This window comes from Diceros bicornis, chromosome 5 (genome assembly GCF_020826845.1).
Source record: "Diceros bicornis minor isolate mBicDic1 chromosome 5, mDicBic1.mat.cur, whole genome shotgun sequence".
Taxonomy (NCBI): domain Eukaryota; kingdom Metazoa; phylum Chordata; class Mammalia; order Perissodactyla; family Rhinocerotidae; genus Diceros; species Diceros bicornis.
The window spans coordinates 58,684,759-58,709,400 of NC_080744.1; the positions used below are offsets into that span (position 1 = coordinate 58,684,759).

Genomic DNA, 24,642 nt, shown 5'->3' on the forward strand with positions numbered 1-24,642 from the left:
CTGGTCACTTTCCTCAGGCCCATTAAACATCTAAGTTGTGCTGGATCTAGCATGTTTTTACCTGTGCTTGAGATTTGTGAGATATGTACAAACATGTTTATCATAAGTGATCTGTAATAATTATTACCCTGAAATTTATGAAACTAGGAGCAACATAACAGCCAATTTTTAAGTTTAGTTACGGGAAGACAAGCCTCAAGATATACATACATCCTGTGAACTCCGTTGCTACTCTTAAATCCTACGCCAGGAACACTCCACATTTAAGGAGACAATCAATGAATAAATATATACTAAGAGGCTACTGTGAGCAAGAACTTACGTTAGGTTCAATCAAAGATAAATGCCCATCCTGTCGTCCCTAGGTTATGACTATGGCTGATTATTGCCACAGTCAGGGTATAAAATGACTTGAATAACACTTAGTGGCTCTTATATAATACTATATATTCTAGGACATGAAACTCAAATTCCTTCAATAGTAGTACTTGAAATAGAAATCATGTTTCAGTCAGTCATATAAAACTGTCACACTGAAGAAAGCATAAAGCAGAGGAATGTCTACTAATATCAAATAATGAAACTAGCACTGAAGGATTTCATTTTCTGCAAGAACTAATAGGTACAACCTCCTTAGGGTTGGTAACATTTGCTTAATGAAGATATTTTTCTGGAAGCCAGTACGATATTTCAGAAATGGGAGCTTTTAGAAAAGCAAAAAACAGGCGAGTTTTTAAAAATCATAAACTTTATGTTTAAAAATCCTGAAAGGTCAAGGTTATTACAATCTTACAGATAGGTCTTCCAAATTAATGAGAAGAGATAAAATGACAGTGTTATGGTATTTTAGAACGTGTATTTTAGTATGTCTTTAAAAGAGATATATAGTCTCAATGTGGTAAAACAACCTTGCAAAATACCAACCCCTTCTCTTTTCTTTTGGTATATATAAAGAAATGAAAAGACAACGAATAAACTACCAAAAAGCAAAACTCTATACCATGTGTATTTCAGGTGGGTGAAAGCATTCAAAGGTTGGTCAGTGGGCACAGTCACAGCCTCACAGATCCTTAATCAATTCAACTGTCCCTCCAGGAGCCAGAGAGCAAGTAGCTTTTTGGTTGACTATGTTTATTTACCTACCTAGTAAGCAGGAGAGAGATATGGTCTGGTAAAAAGGGTAAAGTAGACAAGAAAATTTGCATATTTTAGGGCTTCCATGCTAAGTAAATGAGGAAAACAGACTTGACTTACCTGCACTGCCGAGCTGTTTATAAAACCTGTACTCTAAATGAAGCTGTGGAGCACGTGATTTTATTGGTTCCTGAAACCCAAGAACAGAAACTGTGATCAGATTTAGACAAACAGGACTTTCCCATTCTTAGGTTTTCAGAGTAAACCAGGGCTAAGACCACTTCATATTTTAGAGATGATATCCATATATGATAGCATTTTCTTACCACAATTTCTGTTTGAAAGCACAGCTTGGGGAAGGTGAAGCTGAATTACACACAGTCTCGTCCATGGATATTTAAATAAAACTACTCTGTATGAGCTACCATTCAAGGATAGCGCCCTCACCATGAAGTATTCTCCTACTAGGAAACCACATGCCAAACCTTTTAATTAAATACCAGCATGTATTCCTGCTTGTTTTACTCTGAATTTTGGGTGGTAAATAGTTTTATTATTTTTAGAAAAATAATATATGCTCTGGAAGAAAATTTCAAATATATAAAAACTAGCAAGAAAGTAAAAATAATCTGAGATCCTATCATTTTAAAGAGAAGCACTATTAACATTTTGGTGAATGTCTTTCCAAATATTTGTTTATATATATGTTTTTATATAATATAGACTCAAAAATATATTTTAAATAAATAGATCATACTATATTTGCTGTTTTGTGATGTGCCTTTAAATTCAACAATGTGATGGTGACATCTTTCCATGGCAATGAGCAAAGCTGTATGCTGTTTTTAAAGGCTGTATAGCAGTCCCCTGTATGTCTGTATGTATGTGTGTATATACACATACATACCATAATTTTTGGACATCTGGGCTATTTTCACTTTTCAATATTATGAATAATGCTGTAGGAACATTCTTATGTATATTTATTTTTACACTTAAGAGAATTAAAGATTGTAAATGCAATTAAAATATGTAACTTTAATCAACATGGTGTTCAATTGTTCAAAATCAGAGTTTTCTAAAGACTCCAGAGATAAAGCAGCCAAACTATCACACTTTGTTGTACACCAAACATCAAAAATTGGCTGGTTATTTATTCTGAACTGACAGTATACTAAGCAACTAGTTAACAAGAAAATCAAACATTACCCTAAAAGATACATCTGCATACTCATTAGGATGGCTATTATAAAAAGCACAGAAAACAACAAGTGTTGGTAAGGATGTACAGAAATTGGAACCCTTGTGCATTGCTGGTGGGAATATAAAATGGCGCAGCTACTGTGGAAAACAGTATGGCAATTTTTTAAAAAATTAAACATAGAATTACCATATGATCCAGAAATTCTACTTCTGGATATGTACCCAAAAGAACTGAAAGCAGTGACGCAAATTGATATTTGTACCCCTATGTTCACAGCATCGTTATTCACAATTGTCAAAAGGTGTAAGCAATCCAAGTATCGATCAACAAATGAATGGATAAACAAAATGTAGTAACATTTTGTTTCATATATATGACAGAATATTATTCAGTTGTAAAAAGGAAAGACATTCTGACACATGCTACAACACACATGAACGCTGACAATATTATGCTAAGCAAAATAAGCTAGACCCAAAAGGACAAATAGTGCATAATTCCACTTATATGAGGTACCTAGATTAGTCAAATTCAGAGACAGAAAGTTGAATGGTGGCTGCCAGGGGCTAGGGGTAAGGGGAAATGGGGGTTTAGTATTTAATGGGTACAGAATTTCAGTTGAGGAAGATGAAAAACTTTTGGAGATGGATGGTAGTGAACGTACTTAATGCCACTGAACTGTACACTTAAAAATGGTTAAAATGGTAAATTCTAGATATCAATCTCTTATCTGATATATGATATTCATGGGTTGCCTTTTCATTCTGTTCAGAGTCCTCTGATGCACAAAAGTTTTTAATGTTGATGTCTATTCAGACAAAGGAAACAAAAGAAAAAATAAACAAGTGGGACTTCATCAGATTAAAGAGCTTCTACAAGGCAAATGAAACCAGGATCACAATGAATAGGGAACTCACCAGCTGGGAAAAAATATTTGGAAACCATATATCTGACAAGGGATTAGGCTCCATAATATATAAAGAACTCACACAACCAAATAACAAAAAAACAAACAACCCAATCAAAAAATGGGCAGAGGAAATGAACAGACACTTCTTCAAAGAAGATATACAGATGGCCAATAGCTACATGAAAAGATGCTCAACATCACTCACCATCAGGGAAATGCAAATCAAAACCACACTAAGATATCATCTTATACCCATTAGAATGGCTATAATCACCAAGACAAAAAACCACAAATGCTAGGGAGGCTGTGGAGTAAGGGGAACCCTAATCCACTGCTGGTGGGAATGCAAACTGATGCAGCCTCTATGGAAAACAGTATGGACATTCCTCAAAAAATTAAAAATAGAAATACCTTATGATCCAGCTATCCCACTACTGGGAATCTATCCAACGAACCTGAAATCAACAATCCAAAGAGGCTTATGCACCCCTATGTTCATCGCAGCATTATTCACTATAGCCAAGACATGGAAGCAACCCAAGCGTCCCTTGACTGATGACTGGATAAAGAAGATGTGGTATATATATACTGTGGAATACTACTCAGCCATAAAAAATGACAAAATCGTCCCATTTGCAACAACATAGATAGACCCGGAGGGTATTGTGTTAAGTGAAATAAGCCAGAAAGAGAAAGACAAACAATGCATGATTTCACTCATATGTGGAAGATAAACAAACACATGGACAGATAGAACTGTTTGGTGGTTACCAGGGACTAGGGGGGTGGGAGGTGGGCACAAGGAGTGGAGGGATGCACTTATATGGTGACTGATAAACAATAATGTACAACAAAAATTTCACAGTAAAAAAAAGTTTTTTGGGCCGGCCCCGTGGCTTAGCAGTTATGAGCGCGTGCTCCACTGCTGGTGTCCCAGGTTCGGATCCCGGGCGCGCACCGACGCACCGCTTCTCCGGCCATGCTGAGGCTGCGTCCCACATACAGCAACTAGAAGGATGTGCAACTATGACATACAACTATCTACTGGGGCTTTGGGGGAAAAATAAATAAATAAAATTATAAAAAAAAAAGTTTTTAATGTTGATAAAATTCAACTTATCTATCTTTCCTTGCTTGTGCTTTTTGTGTCATATCCAAGAAATCACTGCCAAATCCAACATCATCAAGCTTTTCCCCTAAATTTTCCTCTAAAAGATTTATACTTTCAGCTCTTATGTTTAGGTCTTTGATCCATTTTGAGTTAATTTTTGTATATGATGTAAGGTAAGGACCAACTTCACTGCATGTGGATATTCAGTTTTCCCACGACCATTTGTCGAAAAGACTGTCCTTCCCCCATTGGTTACTTGTTCTATTTTTAAGACAGGCTCAAAGCAAAGAGATTCTACAGCTTCCCTTGATAATTCATGCTGGTGTTTAACAAATTTCACGGTTTGGAAGGTCTTTATATGTAATTTAAATCTCCTCTACTGAAACTTAAGCCTATTTCTCTTATGTCCTCAATAACAAGATAAAACAGCCCCTCAATAACCTGTGAATACTAGAATAGCTATCTTCAAATAACAAAACTATCCAATCATTTCTTAGACTTCCTTTATTCAGGAGAATTAATTTCAATTCCTTTAACCTTTCCTCATTGGCCTTATTTTTTAATTCTTTGATTATCTTTGAAGGTTCTCCCTGAACCCATGCAAAGTTTTCTGTGTTTTTCTTAAAATATAGAATCCACAAGTCACAGAATTCAGAAGTTTCTTTGAAGTTATTCAGTCTATCCCCTTGCTTCTAGGAAGGTTTTATCTAAATCAATTCAGGCAGGGGGCCGGCCCCGTGGCTTAGCAGTTAAGTGCACGCGCTCCGCTGCTGGCGGCCCGGGTTCGGATCCCGGGCGCGCACTGACGCACTGCTACTCCGGCCATGCTGAGGCCTCGTCCTACATACAGCAACCAGAAGGATGTGCAGCTATGACATGCAACTATCTACTGGGGCTTTGGGGGAAAAATAAATAAATAAAAATTATTAAATCAATTCAGGCAGACTGGAATATTTCACCTCCTTAAGGAGTTCTATGAAAGAAGAACTCATGCCCTTCTTTGATTGTAAAATCAGCAACCATTAGAGTTGAATTTCAAGTTTCTCAAGATTCTTGTAGTCAAAATAAAAGTACACAAGACTAATTATACTGTAGAGTCACTTCCTTATTCATAAATCTCTTCGGATAGAGAGTGCTCTTGAGAATCTTCATTTGGTTTTAGATGTTCCACTATATCACCATCAAAGCAGCCAATTATAGACTTTTGTCTTATAGTAAAATCACTAATAATTCACAGGAAACCAAACATAAACACTGCTGACAAATCAATATGGAACCAGAGCTTGATTAAAACAAAACACTAGAGAGAGGAATGTTCTTTTTGGAGTAACAGTCTTTGGATTTTGAAAAACCACAAGGAGCAATGAATTAAAAAACCACAGATCCTTCTTCAAACATAATACTCTCAAACTTCATCCTGGAAACTTTAACAGGAAATATTCAATCTGATTGTAGGTAACTAAGCAGATACACAGAGCAAAAACTCTTTAGAATTACAGGGCTGAGAGTGGGTGTACACATCACATATATTCAGACATGAGGGGCTTTTTATTGCAGAGGGAAGGACTTACACCCCTCAGCTGACCCCTTCAGCACATTGTTATAGCCTGCTCAGCCAACTGGAGCTTCAAGGTGCTCTTTTGGAAGCACTCAGGATAAAGGGGATAGCTAAAACTCAGTCTACAGCTTGTGGAAGGCAGCAATATTAGAAGTACGAAGAGAATCTTTTTTTTTTTAACAATTATTAGAAAACATCTGTTAAAAAGAACCCTAGAGAGGTCACGTCAGCATCATGGCGGAGTAAGCTTCCCCCACTGAACTCTCCCCCTCTAAGACACAAGAAAAAGGACATTCACAGTCCAACAGAAGTTATTCACAAAACACAGGGGACGTCTGAGGCACCCAGGCAGCCGAAAACCCGAGGACTGAGGTGCTGGAATGCCCAGAGTAAGTGGAAGGAGGTAAGAGGAGCTCCCTTCCTTCCCCAAGGACTGCAACCCAGAGACTGAGACCACTCGGCTCTCAGAGGAGGAGGAGGGGTGGCCCGCTGTGTAAAAACTGGCGCTCTCCAAGACCCCTCACAGCCCATGGAGATCACCATACGAAGGGAGCGGAACTGCTGCGAGATTAGTTTCAACAAGCTAGACCCCCAGGAGAGCAGAGAGAAACAGCGAGGCGAGAAACAGTGAAAGTAAGTGCCTCTCCCCCACCCGGCCTACCTGACCAGCACTTCAGCACTGCAGTGCTTCAGCTCAACCCTGTCCCCGGAGGCAGCGGCCCCCAGGCACGCGGCCCAACGAGCAGGGGGCGAGCCTGCGCCCCCACACCAGAGGGAGTAGCAGCGCAGGCCCCACCGGGCCACGGCCCCAGCTGCCTTGGCCCAAGCTGCATCAGATCAACCATGCCCCACCCCCAGCTCCTTTGGCTTGACTGACACCCCTCCACCCCCCCTCCCAACCCCCACCCCTGGCTCCAGCTGCTTCGGCTTGGCCTGTGCTCAGGCTCCAGCTGACTTGGCGTCAGCAACCACAGCCGACCACACTCCAGTTCCAGTTTCTTCAACCCAGCGGCGCTCCAGCTCCTTCAGCCCAGCACACTCCAGTTCCAGTTTGTTTGGCCCAGCAGCGCTCCAGCTCCTGCCTTTTTGGCCCAGTGGTACTTCAGCCGCAGCTGCTTCAACCCACTCACACCTGAGCCCCAGATGCCTTGGCCTAGCTGTGCTCCAGTCCCAGCTTTTCCCACGCTCCAGCTCCAGCTGTTTCCACGCTTCACTCCCAGCAGCCTTCACTCAGCCTCATCTCAGATCAGCCAGGGCTGACGAGAGTGCCCATGGATTGAGGCAGGCCAGAATACACAGCCCTTGACCCCCACCCAGCGGCAGCAAGAGGAAACTGTGACCATATATTTTCACTATGAGGAAAAAGTAAGCCAACACTGACAGGCACTATGCAAAAATACATTAAATCTCCAGACCAAAAGGAAAATGACAAGCACCCAGAAGTCAACCGGGAAAGCACAGAAATGTATAACCTTAATGACAGAGAATTCAAAATAGCCATCATAAAAAAGCTTAATGAAATACAAGAAAACACAGACAGACAATTTAATGAAATCAGGAGTTTCCTGACAAAAGAGATTGAAACTATAAAAAAAAAAACAATCAGAAATCTTAGAGAGGAGGCGGAGTCAAGACGGCGGTGTAGGCAGACTCTGAACTCACCTCCTCCCGTGGACACAGCCAATTTACAACTACTCGTGGAAAAATTACCCCTGAGACAGAACTGAAAACTGGATAAGAGGAACTCCTGCAACAAAGGACAATCCTAACTGAGGTGGAAGAGGCAGAGACCCCCTTCCGGAGAGGAAAAACGCCGCCTTCACAAGCCGCCAGCTTCACGGCTGCCGGGAGCAGCTCACAGGTATGCACCCTCCCTGGAGGCGCGGGGCCCTGAGCCGGGAGCGCCCCCGCTGTGGGCATTTTGTGGACCCAGCACAATTGACACCAGCGGCATAATATCTGACTTTGCTGCTACTAAAACACTGGGGAGCACCCCCAGAAAACCCGGTTCACAAAGAACCTAAAACTGGCTCTTAAAGGGCCCACGCACAAACTCACCCGTTTCAGAAAGCATCCTAAAATCACCAGAAAGAAAGGTGCACAGTGCTTTGGTGACAAGAGACTCACCTAATAGGCCCTGAGTGCATCTCGGTGAGGGGTGAGACCTCTCCAGGGACTGGGACATTGGCAGTGGCCATTGTTGTGGCCTGGTGTGAGCGTGCTGACACAGACGCCATTGGAGTTCTCCCTGAGGCCTGCTAGCCCAGGGTCTGCTCCACCCACTAGAGCACCAATTTAATCCAGCTCAGCCAGGGCAGGCAGCCCACCCTAGAGACTGGCCCCACCCAACAACAAGCCCTCAGGCAACGTGTGGGACTGCATAGATTGGTGACTGGATTCTCTGCAGCCTGGCAACTGAGCCGACTTGAGAGGGCAGGGTGTGCACAAGCAGCAGGTGGAGAGTGTGGGGCGGTGGCGGAGTGTGTGGGGCTCCCGCCGTGGTGAGACTGGGTCCGCTTGGTGAGGTTGGGGCGCTCATGCAGGGCAGGACTGTGTTGACTGTGTGTGTGGACCTGTGGGCAACAGGGCTTGTCAGCTGCAGAAGACTTGTGCTTCTCAAAGACCCACATAGGAGGTTTGCCCCACGTTCCAAAGCCTGAAACAATCGGGTGCTCCTGTGCCTGAGGCCAGCCCCACCCAGCTGCAATCCTCAGAGAGCTGACAAGAGACCTAATAGGCTAGAGGCTTACAGCAATTGTAAGGCCCTGAGCCTAACAACCTGCCACGCTGGGGGCCTACTCAGTTAAAAGAAATACTGCAACACAAATGTGGTATTAGAACTTACAGCCGACTGTGCTGGGGCTCCCCACACCTGATAAAGAGACTGAAGGGCCCACAACAACTACAAGCAGCTGAGCATAACAACAGCTGGCCAGGAGCATAACTCAGCCTCCCTTGGCACCTATAGGGAGAGCTAACAGGCCACAATAGAAGGACACACGTAGCCCACATAGGGGTCACCCCTGTAACATTGAGAACTGAGGGAAGCACACTGGAAGCCTCCTAAGGCATCACTTACATAAGGTCACCTATCCAAGAGCAGGAGACGTAGCTGACCTACCTAATACGTAGACACAAGCACAGGGAAAGAGGCAAAATGAGGAGGCAAAAGAATATATTCCAAGTAAGGGAACAGGACAAAACCCCAGAAAAGGAACTAAGTGAAACAGAAATGAGCAACCTACCCGACAGAGAGTTCAAACTAAGAGTGTTAAGGATGCTCACTGATCTGGGGAGAAGAATAGATGAACTCAGTGAAAATGTCAACAAAGAAATGGAAGATATAAAAAAGAACCAATCAGAAATGACGAATACAATCTTGGAAATGAAAAATTCATTAGAGGGACTCAAAAGCAGAGTAGAGGATACAGAAGAACGGATCTGTGAGCTGGACGAAAGACTAGAAGAAATTACCCAAGGTGAACAGGTAAAAGAGAAAAGAATTAAAAAGAGTGAGGACAGTCTAAGGGACCTCTGGGAGAACATCAAGCGTACTAACATCCATGTTATAGGTGTCCCGGAAGGAGAAGAGCGAGACAAGGGGGCAGAGAATCTATTTCAAGAAATAATAGATGAAAACTTCCCTAACCTAAGGAAGGAAACAGACATCCAGGTACAGGAAGCACAGAGAGCCCCAAACAAGATAAACCCAAAGAGGCCCACACCAAGACACATCATAATCAAAATGTCCAGAATTAAAGATAAAGAGAGAATCCTAAAAGCCGCAAGAGAATGTCAAGTTACATACAAAGGAAACCCAATAAGGCTATCAGCTGACTTCTCAGCAGAAACCTTACAGGCTAGAAGAGAATGTCACGATATATTTAAAGTGCTAAAAAGAAAAACTTACAGCCAAGAATACTCTACCCAGCAAGGTTATCATTCAAAATGGAAGGAGAGATCAAAATTTTCCCAGATAAGCAAAAATTAAAGGAGTTTGTCACCAAGAAACCAGTGCTACAAGAAATGTTAAAGGGGGGGTTTAAGGGGAAAAGAGAAGACCACAAATAGGAAAAATTATCTATTTCCATGATTAGAACGTAATGGATACAAATGCACAAAAAAGAGGTTAGATATGATATCAAAAACATAAAAGGAGGAAGGAGGGGAGTTAAAGAGTACAGCTTTCAGACAGAGGTCAAACTAAAGTGACCATCAATTCTGTATAGAAGAAGTAAGGAACAGAGAAGGACTACTAAAACACTGAGAAAAAAAAAAAAAGTTAAAAAATGGCAGTAAGTACATACTTATCAATAGCTACTTTAAACATCAATGGACTAAATGCTCCAATTAAAAGGCATAGGGTGGCTGACTGGATAAATAAACAAGACCCATATATATGCTGCATACAAGAGACACACTTCAGACCTAAAGACACTCACAAACTGAAAGTGAAGGGATGGAAAAAGATACTCCACGCAAATGGCAATGAAAAGAAAGCTGGGGTAGCAGTACTCATATCAGACAAAATAGACTTTAAAACAAAAACTGTAAAGAGAGACAAAGAAGGGCATTACATAATGATCAAGGGAACAATCCAACAAGAGGATATAACACTTGTAAATATCTACGCACCCAATGTAGGTGCACCTAAATATATAAAGCAATTATTAACAGACATAAAAACAGAAATAAGGGGCCAGCCCGGTGGCGCAAGTGGTTAAGTGCGCGCGCTCCGCTGCGGCAGCCCGGGGTTCACTGGTTCGGATCCCGGGTGCGCACCGACGCACTGCTTGGTAAGCCATGCTGTGGCGGCGTCCCATATAAAGTGGAGGAAGATGGGCACCGATGTTAGCCCAGGGCCGTCTTCCTCAGCAAAAAAAAAAAAAAGAGGAGGATTGGCGGATGTTAGCTCAGGGCTGATCTCCTCACCAAAAAAAAAAAAAAAAAAAAAACAGAAATAGACAGTAACACAATAATAGTAGGGGACTTTAACAGTCCACTTACACCAACGGATAGATCATCCAAACAGAAGATCAATAAGGAAGCATTGGCCTTAAACGACACATTAGAACAGATGGACCTAGTAGATATATACAGAGCATTCCATCCAAAAACCGAAGAATACACGTTCTTTTCAAATGCACATGGAACATTCTCCAGGATTGATCATATATTAGGCCACAAAACAAGTCTCCATAAATTTAAGAAGATTGAAATAATACCAAGCATCTTTTCTGACCACAACGGTATGAAACTAGAAATCAACTATAGGAAGAAAATCAGAAAAGCCACAAATACATGGAGATTAAACAAAATGCTACTGAACAACGACTGGGTTAACGAAGAAATCAAAGAAGAAATCAAAAAATACCTGGAGACAAATGAAAATGAAAATACGACATGCCAGAATTTATGGGATACAGCAAAAGCGGTTCTAAGAGGGAAGTTTATAGCGATACAGGCCTATCTCAACAAACAAGAAAAATCTCAAATAAACAATCTAACAATGCACCTAAAGGAACTGGAAAAAGAAGAACAAACAAAGCCCAAAATCAGTAGAAGAAGGGAAATAATAAAAATCAGAGCAGAAATAAATGAAATAGAGACCAAAAAAACAATAGAAAAAATTAATAAAACCAAGAGCTGGTTCTTTGAAAAGATCAACAAAATTGACAAACCTTTAGCTAGACTTACCAAGAAAAAAAGAGAGAAGGCACAAATAAGTAAAATCAGAAATGAAAGAGGAGAGGTTACAACAGACATCTCAGAAATACAAAAGATTATAAGAGAATACTATGAAAAGCTATATGCCAACCAATTCGACAATCTGGAAGAAATGGATAAATTCTTAGAATCATACAACCTTCCAAAACTGGAGCAAGAAGAAGTAGAGAATTTGAATAGACCAATCACCAGTAAGGAGATCGAAACAGTAATCAAAAACCTCCCCAAAAATAAAAGTCCAGGACCAGACGGCTTCCCTGGTGAATTCTACCAAACATTCAAAGAAGACTTAATACCTATCCTTCTCAAACTCTTCCAAAAAATTGAGGAGGGGGGAAGCTCCCTAACTCATTCTACGAAGCTGACATTACCCTGATACCAAAACCAGACAAGGACAACACAAAAAAAGAAAATTACAGGCCAATATCACTGATGAACATCGATGCGAAAATCCTCAACAAAATACTAGCAAATCGCATACAACAATACGTTAAAAAGATTATACCCCACGATCAAGTGGGATTTATTCCAGGGATGCAGGGATGGTTTAACATTCGCAAATCAATCAACGTAATACACCACATTAATAAAATGAACAACAAAAATCACATGATCATCTCAATAGATGCAGAGAAAGCATTTGACAAGATACAGCATCCATTTATGATAAAAACTCTGAATAAAATGGGTATAGAAGGAAAGTACCTCAACATAATAAGGACCATATATGAGAAACCCACAGCTAATATCATCCTCAATGGTGAAAAACTGAAAGCTATCCCTCTAAGAACAGGAACCAGACAAGGATGCCCACTGTTACCACTCCTATTTAACATAGTATTGGAAGTCCTAGCCAGAGCAATCAGGCAAGAGAAAGAAATAAAAGGGATCCAAATTGGAAAGGAAGAAGTGAAACTGTCACTATTTGCAGATGACATGATTTTATATATAGAAAACCCTAAAGAATCCACCAGAAAACTTTTAGAAGTAATAAACGAATATGGTAAAGTTGTAGGATACAAAATCAACATACAAAAATCAGTTGCATTTCTGTACACTAACAACGAAGTAGCAGAAGGAGAAATTAAGAATACCACCCCATTTACAATGGCAACAAAAAGAATAAAATACCTAGGAATAAACTTAACCAAAGAGGTGAAAGATCTGTACACCGAAAACTATAAAACATTTCTGAAAGAAATTGAAGAAGACACAAAGAAATGGAAAGATATTCCATGCCCTTGGATTGGAGGAATTAACATAGTTAAGATGTCCATACTTCCTAAAGCCATCTATAGATTCAACGCAATCCCTATCAAAGTTCCAACGACATTTTTCACAGAAATAGAACAAAGAATCCTAAAATTTATATGGAACAACAAAAGACCCCGAATAGCTAAAGGAATCCTGAGAAAAAAGAACAAAGCTGGAGGTATCACACTCCCTGATTTCAAAATATACTACAAAGCTATAGTAACCAAAACAGCATGGTACTGGCACAAAAACAGACACACAGATCAATGGAATAGCATCGAAAGCCCAGAAATAAACCCACACATCTATGCACAGTTAATCTTTGACAAAGGAGCCAAGAACATACAATGGGGAAAAGAAAGTCTCTTCAACAAATGGTGTTGGGAAAACTGGATAGCCACGTGCAAAAAAATGAAAGTAGACCCTTACCTTACACCATGCACAAAAATTAACTCCAAATGGATTAAAGACTTGAATGTAAGACCTGAAACTATGAAAGTTCCAGAAGAAAACATAGGCAGTACGCTCTTCCACATCGGTCTTAGCAACATCTTTTCAAACACCATGTCTGACCGGGCAAGAGAAACAATAGAAAAAATAAACAAATGGGACTACATCAAACTAAAAAGCTTCTGCACAGCAAAGGAAACCATCAACAAAATGAAAAGACAACCTAACAATTGGGAGAAGATATCTGCAAACCATACATCTGATAAGGGCTTAATCTCCAAAATATATAAAGAACTCATGCATCTCAACAACAAAAAAACTACCAACCCAATTAAAAAATGGGCAAAAGACCTGAACAGACATTTCTCTAAAGAACATATACAGATGGCCAACAGACACATGAAAAGATGTTCAAAATCACTAACTGTCAGGGAAATGCAAATCAAAACTACAGTGAGATATCACCTCACCCCTGTCAGAATGGCTATAATTAACAAGACAGGAAACAATATGTGTTGGAGAGGATGTGGAGAAAAGGGAACTCTCATACACTGCTGGTGGGAGTGCAAACTGGTGCAGCCACTATGGAAAACAGTATGGAGATTCCTCAAAAAATCAAGGATAGAACTACCATATGATCCAGCTATTCCACTGTTGGGTATTTATCCAAAGAACTTGAAAACACCAATTTGCAAAGGTACATGCACCCCTGTGTTCATTGCAGCGTTATTCACAATAGCCAAGACTTGGAAGCAACCTAAGTGCCCATCAAGGGACGAATGGATAAAGAAGATGTGGTATATATACACAATGGAATACTACTCAGCCATAAGAAACGATGAAATCCAGGCATTTGTGACAACATGGATGGACATTGAGGGTATAATGCAAAGTGAAATAAGTCAGAGGGAGAAGGTCAAATACCGTATGATTTCCTTCATTAAGTAGTAGATAATAACAACAATAAACAAACACATAGGGACAGAGATTGGATTGGTGGTTACCAGAGGGGAAGGGGGGAGGGAGGAGGCTGAAAGGGATAATTCGGTACATGTGTGTGGTGATGGGTTGTAATTAGTATTTTGGTGGTGAACATGATGTAGTCCATGCAGAAATAGAAGTACAATGATGTACACCTGAAATTTTTACAATGTTATAAACCAATGTTACTGCAATAAACAAAAAATTTAAAAAGAAAAAAAAAAAAGAAAAGAAAAAAAAGAAATCTTAGAGAGGAAAAACACAATAGAGGAGATAAAGACAACTCTGGAAGCCTTAAGTATCAGAGCTGACAATATGGAGGAATGAATTAGCAATATTGAGGACAGGAATGCAGAAATGCTCCAGATGGAGGAGGAAAGAGAACTAAGACTAAAAAGAAATGAAGAAACTCTCCAAGAAATATCCGACACAATTAGGAAATCCAACATAAGGATTATAAGTATTCCAGAGGGAGACCAGAGGGAAAAAGGAGCAGAGAACTTGTTCAAAGAAATAATAGCTGAGAACTTCCCAAACCTGGGGAAGGAATTGGAAATACCAGTGAATGAAATAAGTAGATCTCCTAAATATATCACCATGAAGACACTCTCTGCAAAGTATATAGTAGTAAAGCTGGCAAAAGTCAACGACAAAGAAAAAATATTAAGGGCAGCTATACAAAAAAAAAATAACATACAAAGGATTTCCTACCAGGGTCTCAGTCGATTTCTTGACAGAAACTTTACAGGCTAGGAGAGAGTAGAATGATATATTCAAAATTCTGAAGGACAAAAACTTTCAGCCAAGAATACTCTAGCCAGTGAAAATACCTTTCAGATATGATGGAGAAATAATAACTATCCCAGATAAACAAAAGCTAAGGGAGTTCATTGCCACAAGACCCCCACTACAATAAGTGCTCAAGAAGGCCCTCATCCCTGAGGGAAAAAAGAGAAAGGGGATTCAAAGTTTTGAACAAGGAGGAAAATAGGTCGACAAAACCAGAAAAATTGCAGTACTCTATCAAAATAGATTAGCAAACACTTAATTATAAAACCAAAGATCAAGGGAAGGTAAGCACCAAAAATAAATATAACCTCATCATGCTAAACACGAACTCACAACACAAGAAGGAATAAGATGTGACAATAATAACTTAGAAGAGGAAGAGGAAAGGGATCAAATCGACTTAGTCTAAGGGAATAAGAGGCCATCAAAAAATGGACTATCACATCCACAAGATTTTTTATACAAACCTCATGGTAAGCACTAACCAAATAATCAGAACAGAACCACACACGATAAAGAAAAACTAAGAGAACCCGCAAACCGAACTACCAAACTGAACTGGTCGTCCGAAACACACGGGATGAGAAACAAAAGAAATGCAAAAGAACTGGAAAAAGAGCAATAAAACAACAACAACAAGCCCCCATATATCAATAATTTTCCTAAATTTAAATGGACCAAACTCTCCAATCAAAAGACAGAGTGGTGGGTTGGATTAAAAAACAAGACCCAACAATATGCTGCCTCCAGGAAACACATCTCAGCTCTCAAGACAAACACAGGCTCAGAGTGAAAGGATGGAATACAATACTCCAAGCTAATGGCAAACAAAAGAAAGCAGGTGCTGCTATACTTATATCAGACAAAGCTGATTTCAAGATAAAACAGATAATGAGAGACAAAGAGGGGCAATATATAAAGATAAAAGGGACACTCCACCAAGAAGACATATCACTTTTAAATATATATACACCCAACACAGGAGCACCAAGGTACATAAAGCAACTATTAACAAACCTAAAAGGAGATGTTACCAACAACACAACAATAGTAAGGGATCTTAACATGCCACTCTCATCAATGGACAGATCATCCAGACAGAAGAAAATCAATAAGAAAATAATGGACTTAAACAAAAAACTTGATGAGATGGACTTAACAGATATATATAGAGCACTCCATCCAAACACTGCAGATTACACATTCTTCTCAAGCATGCATGGAACATTCTCAAGAATAGACCGTATGTTAGGGAAACAAGGCACGCTTATATAAATTTAAGAAGACTGAAATCATAACAAGCATCTTTTCCTACCATAATGCTATGAAGCTAGAAATCAACTGCAAGGAAAAAACCGGGAAAGTGACAAAGCGGTGGAGGCTCAACAACATGCTACTAAACAACTAATGGATCATTGATGAAATTAAAGGAGAAATCAAATCATATCTGGAGACAAATGAAAATGAAAATACACTGTACCAACTCATATGGGATGCAGAAAAAGCGGTCCTGAAAGGGAAACTCATAGCAATACAGGCCCACCTTAACAAACAAGAAAAAGCCCAAATAAGCAACCTCAAACTACGCCTAACAGAATTAGAAAAAGAACAAACAAAGCCTAAAGTCAGCAGAAGGAGGGAAATAATAAAAATCAGAGCAGAAATAAATGAAATTGATATCAAAAAAACAGTAGAAAAGATCAATGAAACAAAGAGCTGTTTCTTTGAGAAGATAAACAAAATTGACAACCCTTAGCCAGACTCACCAAGAAAAAAAGAAAGAAGGCTCAAATCAACAAAATTAGAAATGAAAAAGGATCAATTACAACAGATACGACAGAAATACAAAAGATTATAAGAGAATACTATGAAAAACTATATGCCAACAAACGGGACAATCTAGAAGAAATGGATAAATTCTTAGACTCATACAACCTCCCAAAACTGAATCAAGAAGAAACAGAGAACCTGAACAGACCAATTACAAGTAAAGAGATTGAAACAGTAATCAAAAACCTCCCAAAAAATAAAAGTCCAGGACTACATGGCTTCCCTGGAGAATTTTACCAAACATTCAAAGAAGACTGAATAGTTATCCTGCTCGAATGATTCCAAAAATAGAGGAAGATGGAACACTTCCCAACACATTCTATGAGGCCAACATCACCCCGACATCAAAGCCAGGCAAAGACAATACTAAGAAGGAAAACTACAGACCCATATCCCTGATGAACATAGATGCAAAAATCCTCAACAAAATATTGGCAAACCGAATACAGCAATACATTAAAAAGATCATACACCATGATCAAGTTGGATTTATACGAGGGACACAGGGATGGTTCAACATCCGCAAACCACATTAACAAAACGAGGAATAAAAACCATATGATCATCTCAATAGATGCAGAGGAGGTTTTTGACAAGATCCAACATCTATTTATGATAAAAACTCTCAACAAAATGGGTATAGAAGGAAAGTACCTCAACAAAATAAAGGCCATATATGACAAACCCACAGCCAACATCATACTCAATGGGGAAAAACTGAAAGCCATCCCTCTGAAAACGGGGACAAGACAAGGGTGCCCACTCTTGTCACTCTTATTCAACACAGTACTGGAGGTTCTGGCCAGAGCAATTAGGCAAGACAAAGGAATAAAAGGAGTGCAAATAGGCAATGAAGAAGTGAAACTCTCACTCTTTGCCAGTGACATGAGCTTATATATAGAAAACCCTAAAGAATCCATTGGAAACCTATTAGAAATAATCAACAACTACAGACAAGTGGCAGGGTACAAAATCAACTTACAGAAATCACTTGCATTTCTATATACCAACAACAAACTAACAGAAAGAGAACTCAAGAAGACAAGCCCATTTACAATTGCAAGAACAAGAATAAAATATCTAGGAGTAAATTTAACCAAGGAAGTGAAAGACCTATACAATGAAAACTATAAGACATTATTGAGTGAAATCAATGATGACATAAAGAAATGGAAAAATATTCCATGCACTTGGATTGGAAGAATAAACATAATTAAAATGTCCATACTACCTAAAGCAATCTACAGATTCAATGCAATCCCAATCAGAATCCCAAGGACATCCTTCACAGAAACAGAACAAAGAATACTAACATTCATATGGGGCAACAAAAGACCCTGAATAGCTAAAGCAATCCTGAGAAAGAAGAACAAAGCTGGAGGCTTCACAATCCCTGACTTCAAAACATACTACAAAGCAATAGTAATTAAAACAGCATAGTACTGATACAAAAACAGACACACAGATCAATGGAAGAGAACTGAAAGTCCAGAAATAAAACCTCACAGCTAATCCGTGAGGCAGCTAATCTTTGACAAAGCAGCTAAGGAGATACAGTGGAGAAAAGAAAGTCTCTTCAATAAATGGTGCTAGGAAAACAGGACAGCCACTTGCAAAAGAATGAAAGTAGACCATCATCTTTCACCACACACAAAAATTAACTCAAAATGGATCAAAGACCTGAAGGTGAGCTCTGAAACTATAAAAGTCCTGGAGGAAAATATAGGTAGTACACTACTCGCCATCAGCCATAAAGGGATCTTCTTGAATTCCATGTCTACTCAGACAAGGGAAAGAAAAGAAAAAATAAACAAGTGGGACTTCATCAGATTAAAGAGCTTCTACAAGGCAAATGAAACCAGGATCACAATGAATAGGGAACCCACCAGCTGGGAAAAAATATTTGCAAATCACATATCTGACAAGGGGATAATCTCCTTAATATATAAAGAACACAAACAACTGAACAAGAAAAAAACAAACAACCCAATCAAAAAATGGGCAGAGGAAATGAACAGACACTTCTTCAAAGAAGATATACAGATGGCCAATAGGCACATGAAAAGATGCTCAACATCACTCACCATCAGGGAAATGCAAATCAAAACCACACTAAGATATCATCTTATACCCATTAGAATGGCTATAATCACCAAGACAAAAAACCACAAATGCTGGAGAGGCTGTGGAGAAAGGGGAACCCTAATCCACTGCTGGTGGGAATGCAAACTGATGCAGTTTGGAAAACAGTATGGACATTCCTCAAAAAATTAAAAATAGAAATACCTTATGATCCAGCTATCCCACTACTAGGTATCTACCCAACGAACCTGAAATCAACAATCCAAAGAGGCTTATGCACCCCTATGTTCATTGCAGCATTATTCACTATAGTCAAGACATGGAAGTAACCCAAGTGTCCCTCGACTGATGATTGGATAAAGAAGATGTGGTGTATATATATATACCATGGAATACTACTCAGCCATAAAAAAAGACAAAATCGTCCCATTTGCAACAACATGGATGGACTTGGAGGGTATTATGTTAAGTGAAATAAGTCAGAAAGAGAAAGACAAACAGTGCATGATTTCACTCATATGTGGACGATAAACCAACACATGGACAAATAGAACTGTCTGGTGGTTACCAGGGGCTGGGGGGTCGGGGGTAAGCACAAGGGGTGGAAGGATGCACTTATATGGTGACTGACAAACAATAATGTACAACAAAAATTTCACACACACACAAAAAAAAGAACCCTAGAAATCTTGGTGATGGAGGTAAAGGAGGGGCTCATGACATTATTTTGGTTACATTACATATGATTTTTTAAAAAGGTTCCTGGAAATCCAAGAAACAAGAACCCAAAACGAAGATCCAAATAAAATAGAACTGAAACAGTACCAGTAGGGCTTCCTTGTATTTCTGTGCCAGATGTTGATTACATTTCTGCAGAAAGCTGGCTATTTGCCAGAATCACGGTTATTCTGGAACACATATGCCTGCCTGAAATCCTAAAAAGACAGCATACTGCTAACTTGTAGGACTGTAAAGCTTAAGGCAAATTTTGCTGTTACAAGGGAAAGAGCTCAAATACTGACCTCGTATCTCCCATGAAGAACACAGCCCAACAGCGAGAGGGGGCCCATAGATAAGTTATCCTATAAAAAGCCTTTATTTAAGATTTATTTGAAAGAGAAATGAGGTACTGAGATACACCATACTAGATGATATGATGTCTATTTTTAGCTTTAACTCTTGGCCATACAAAGTAGAATAAAAGTTTAATAAAACGTAAGGGAAATGCAATGGTCATTCAATTTAACAATACGTTATGCAAGCTTATCTAACTAGGTTGACTAGTACAAACCTGGAAGGAGAAATCTAGACAAAGAGAATTGCCCCTAACAGAAAGCCTAAAAAGAAGTCTTGATAAATAAAGGGACAATAACAAATAAAAAATATTGAGGCAGTACTTTTAAGTGCTTCGTGTTACTAGTCCAAAGAATCAAAATTATTTCAACTTACCATAGTAAAACAGAAAAAGTTAAAAAGGAGACGAGCTAGAGAGCACTTTTACAGAATTCCTATAAGTAAAAAAATAAGGTTAATCCTTTGATATTCAATCTGAGAAAATATTTGGCCTGCATTCTTACATGCATTAACTCTATTCCTGCTCCCATTTCTCCAACAAGAGTTCCAAGTCAACAAACAAAACACTTGTTCCCTAGCAACTACCTTCTCTAAGCCCTGATCTCTGTCAACTTCTTTGTAGAGAAATCAATCTGAAAACTGTCAGTTCTTCACCAGACAACCCTAACTCCTCCACAAATTGACAAGCTGAATGAGAGGAAGGGACTAACCGCAGAACAAGTGTGGATGTGGTAAGTACAATTTATTAGAGAAGAACAGCATTCAGTTATAACAAGATCCTTCCTTCAACCATTAAATCCTCTGTCTTGCAACTGATAAAGCCCCCAAACTACCCTCAAATCCTGGGAAACTTACTTTACTAGGACAAACATTTGTACAGTTTCATAGAAACTAGCCATATGAAACATTTCATATGACTAGACATAGTTTTGTATCACCTTTAAATATAAGATAAAGAATTGTTTCTTTCTCTCTTTTTTTTTTGTGAGGAAGATTAGCCCTGAGTTAACATCCGATGCCAATCCTCCTCTTTTTGCTGAGGAAGATTGGCCCTGGGCTAACATCCGTGCCCATCTTCCTCTACTTTTTTTTTTATATGGGATGCCGCCACAGCACAGCTTGACAAGCGGTGCGTCACTGTGCGCCCAGGATCCAAACCTGGAACCCAGGTCACTGCAGCAGAGCGCGTACACTTAACCGCTACGTCACTGGGCACCAGAATTGTTTCTTCTAAAATCATTAATCCTCAAAAATATTTTTAAAAATATATAAATATTTTAAAATATTTTTTAAATAGTTAATTCTCTTCGTTTTAATAGGATGCTATTTTCAATCACTAGTTTAGTTATTCATAAGATTAGTTCTGACATAACCAATTGAACTCTGCTTCAAATTTGACCACATGATGTGCTTTCCATGTTGGACAGCTTTTTAAGGCAATGATTAGAAGATCAGATTTGGTTCTATACTACTAAGTATATTAACAAATACCTTAACATTTTAAAAATGGATCAGTCAAGTTCAAGAAAAAGAAAATAAAACTTTCAAATGATTTTATCTTTTAAAACAGCACTGTGAAAGGTACAAAGTTCACAGAAATTACTAGTCTTTCAGTGATTTTCTTTCTTCCAGCTGTTTTTTAACTAGTCTTTGATTCATCATTGCTAACACTATAGTTAGCATCATCTGACTATACAGTGTTACGTAGTATTACAGTGATTTACCACTGTAATACTACAGTTGAAGGAAAATGACTATGTGGGATCATATGCAAGGGAAAAAAACAACATTAGTATCTTTGTGAATGCTTACAACTATGTCCTGTGAAAAGGTATGTGAGGGTTGAGAGCACCAAAACATAATTACCACAAACATAGATTCTACTCACCAGTTTGATAGCTACATATTCATTGGTGTAGAGATTTTTACCTAGGGGAAAAGCAGAATGTATATGTTTTAGTGACATTTATTCTGGGAAATGCAAAGCAAAATCTTAGCTTACAGGGTCATGAGAAAGGTCACATTCCCAATGCCGTTCACATATATGAAACATGATGTATAAGCGAAAAGCTAAACAGAGATAATGAGACCCAGCAAGACAAGAACAAAAACAGCTTGAGAATTTGGAAATTTAAATTAGATGTGAGAATGTTTTTAAAAAAAGAAAACAAATCTCTTTCTCTTTCACACACACAGTTTTGTTATTTAATATTTCCAAACTATTAAGCCATGAGACAAACCAAGAGGAAGAAATGCCAGAATTTCAAAGATACAGAGATTTTAACTCTTGGCACAATAAACACAAACCCTCACTTTTCTAACTCACTGACAAACGAGGATTTTATATTTTTTGTCATGATATTCAGTATCAACTTTAGTTGGCATAAAGGACAGTGTGAAATAAAACTAATTACTGTCTTATTCTCCTTTTGGAAAATTCATCTACTGTCTGTAAGTATGACTCTCAAAGCTGTTCTGACTCTTCACCAGAACTCTAACTCTCTATCTTTAACTATGGGCAAGAAACAGCTCTCTCCCTGGACAACACTTAAACATCTCAAAGATCTTCCTAAAATAGTAATGATTTTCCTCTCAACTTCTCTACTTGTATAAATGGAATCAATATTCTCCTAGACGTCTAGAGTAAAAACTTGGAGTATGAGGGTGAGAGCAACAACTATCACTTAGTGAGCCCATATTACATGCTGGCTACTTAGCTACCTTCACCTCCCCACCCCCAGAGTCTTAAAGGCTAATTTTAATTCCTCCTGAGTGTTTAGTATATACCATGTAGTTTAGCCACTGCACTGGACTTCACATTGCTTCTTATATATTTGTTCTATCTTAAACAGCTAGACTATAAATATCTTGAGGGTAGAGATTTTATCTAATAGTTCTCTTAATGCCCTCTGGTGCTTAAGACCAAGTTCTGCACATCTTCGACACCCAAAACCTTGACTGATTAAAAGTTATTGGTATCGGGCCGGCCCGGTGGCTTAGCGGTTAAGTGCACGCGCTCCGCTGCTGGCGGCCCGGGTTCGGATCCCGGGCGTGCACCGACGCACCGCTTCTCCGGTCATGCTGAGGCCGCGTCCCACATACAGCAACTAGAAGGCTGTGCAACTATGACATACAACTATCTACTGGGGCTTTGGGGGGGGGGGTTATTGGTATGTATAGTATGATACTTTTAAAAAAATAGATATAGGTAAATGTTATATTTATACATATATGTACACACACATACATACGTACATAGATGAATATATATGCACGGCAAAGGATACAGAGAGATGTATATTAAGGTATTAAAATGATTGTTTCTTAGTATTTTATGAGTTTTATATAATATAGATTGTTTTTATAATTAAAAAAACCTTCATCTAGGGAACAAAAAGCTGCTCGCAATGTAAGTGCTTATGTTACCAAGCTAGAGACAACAGACAGCCCTTTGCAAACCACACCATCATACTTTTACTATCACTATTAGGTTGCCAAGTACCTTTATGTGTCAAAGTGTACGCTAATTTAGGAATAACTTTTGTCTGCAAATTACATAATAAAGAGGACTCACAGGTTGCCAGATAAACACCTAATAAACCATTATAAGATGAACAACTTCTTTTTTAAAGGAGAAAAAGCAGAAAATAGGCATTTTTTCTATATATAATTGCATTAAGCTTCTAAAAGTTAATTCGTGTTTCTGATTAATGCTCCCACCAAAAAAATTTTTTTTAATATATTTGATAAAATTGTGAAAAGGATATTAATAACTGGGAGAGGAATAGATAGGCAGTAACAGCCAATTCCCAGGCAGATTAAAACTCCAATTTGGCCGCAGACTTCCACACCAGAAATGATGTTGCATAAAGATTTTTCAGGGGAGCCCTCCCTAGCACTGTGTAAGTAGTTATTGTGACCTAAAACCAATTTTAGCATAGGGCTGACCCTACGAACTTAGTATCACTTAGACGAAAATGGTCAAGTATAAAATTGTAAATGTGCTTAGGGGTATTCCTGAATTGGACATTCTTCCCAGCTCCACACCCCATTTTAGCAATAAGAATTACTGCGAGGTAGGGAAGTAGAGACACCAAAATTCACCTCCTTATTCATTCACAGTACAGCATACTTTCACTATTAAAGACTTATGCTTAAAGTAACAGATCTTCAATTCAATAGACATAACATTTAAAGTGAAGTGAGGTGCTGGTTAAGCGTAAGCAGAGTAATAAAACTGGATTCTGATCTGTGAGCAAGAAAAGAGAAAAGGCAATTACAGTAGTCTCAAGAAGGAAATTCTTTTCTTTCTTTCTCCCCCTGCCTTTTCCCCCAGAGCCTTAAAAAAATAGTAGGATGTTAACAGCTGAAGAGGAGGGAAAGGCATTTCAGGGAGAAAGAACTGCACGAGCAACAAACAGAAAACGAGAAAGTAGATAGTATAGGCTGAGATGGTGGATGGTCTGGGGGTAGATGGACCATGAGGATGAGGAAGGGGTAGGGATGGGCAAGGAGTAGTTAGGGCAGAAAAAGAGACT

At 39.0% G+C, this 24,642-nt stretch overlaps 1 protein-coding gene across 12 annotated transcripts in view; it reads right to left on the reverse strand.

The window, feature by feature from the left end:
• CSNK1G1 (casein kinase 1 gamma 1) overlaps positions 1-24,642 on the reverse strand; it is a 205,215-nt gene that overhangs the window by 79,145 nt on the left and 101,428 nt on the right. For all 12 annotated transcript variants that reach the window (XM_058541808.1, XM_058541801.1, XM_058541804.1 and 9 more), the window contains 2 exons: positions 21,993-22,033; positions 1,255-1,324 (listed from right to left, as the gene is read on the reverse strand). In XM_058541808.1, coding sequence (XP_058397791.1) covers positions 1,255-1,324; positions 21,993-22,033 — 111 coding nt within the window. The remainder of the gene's footprint in view (positions 1-1,254; positions 1,325-21,992; positions 22,034-24,642) is intronic.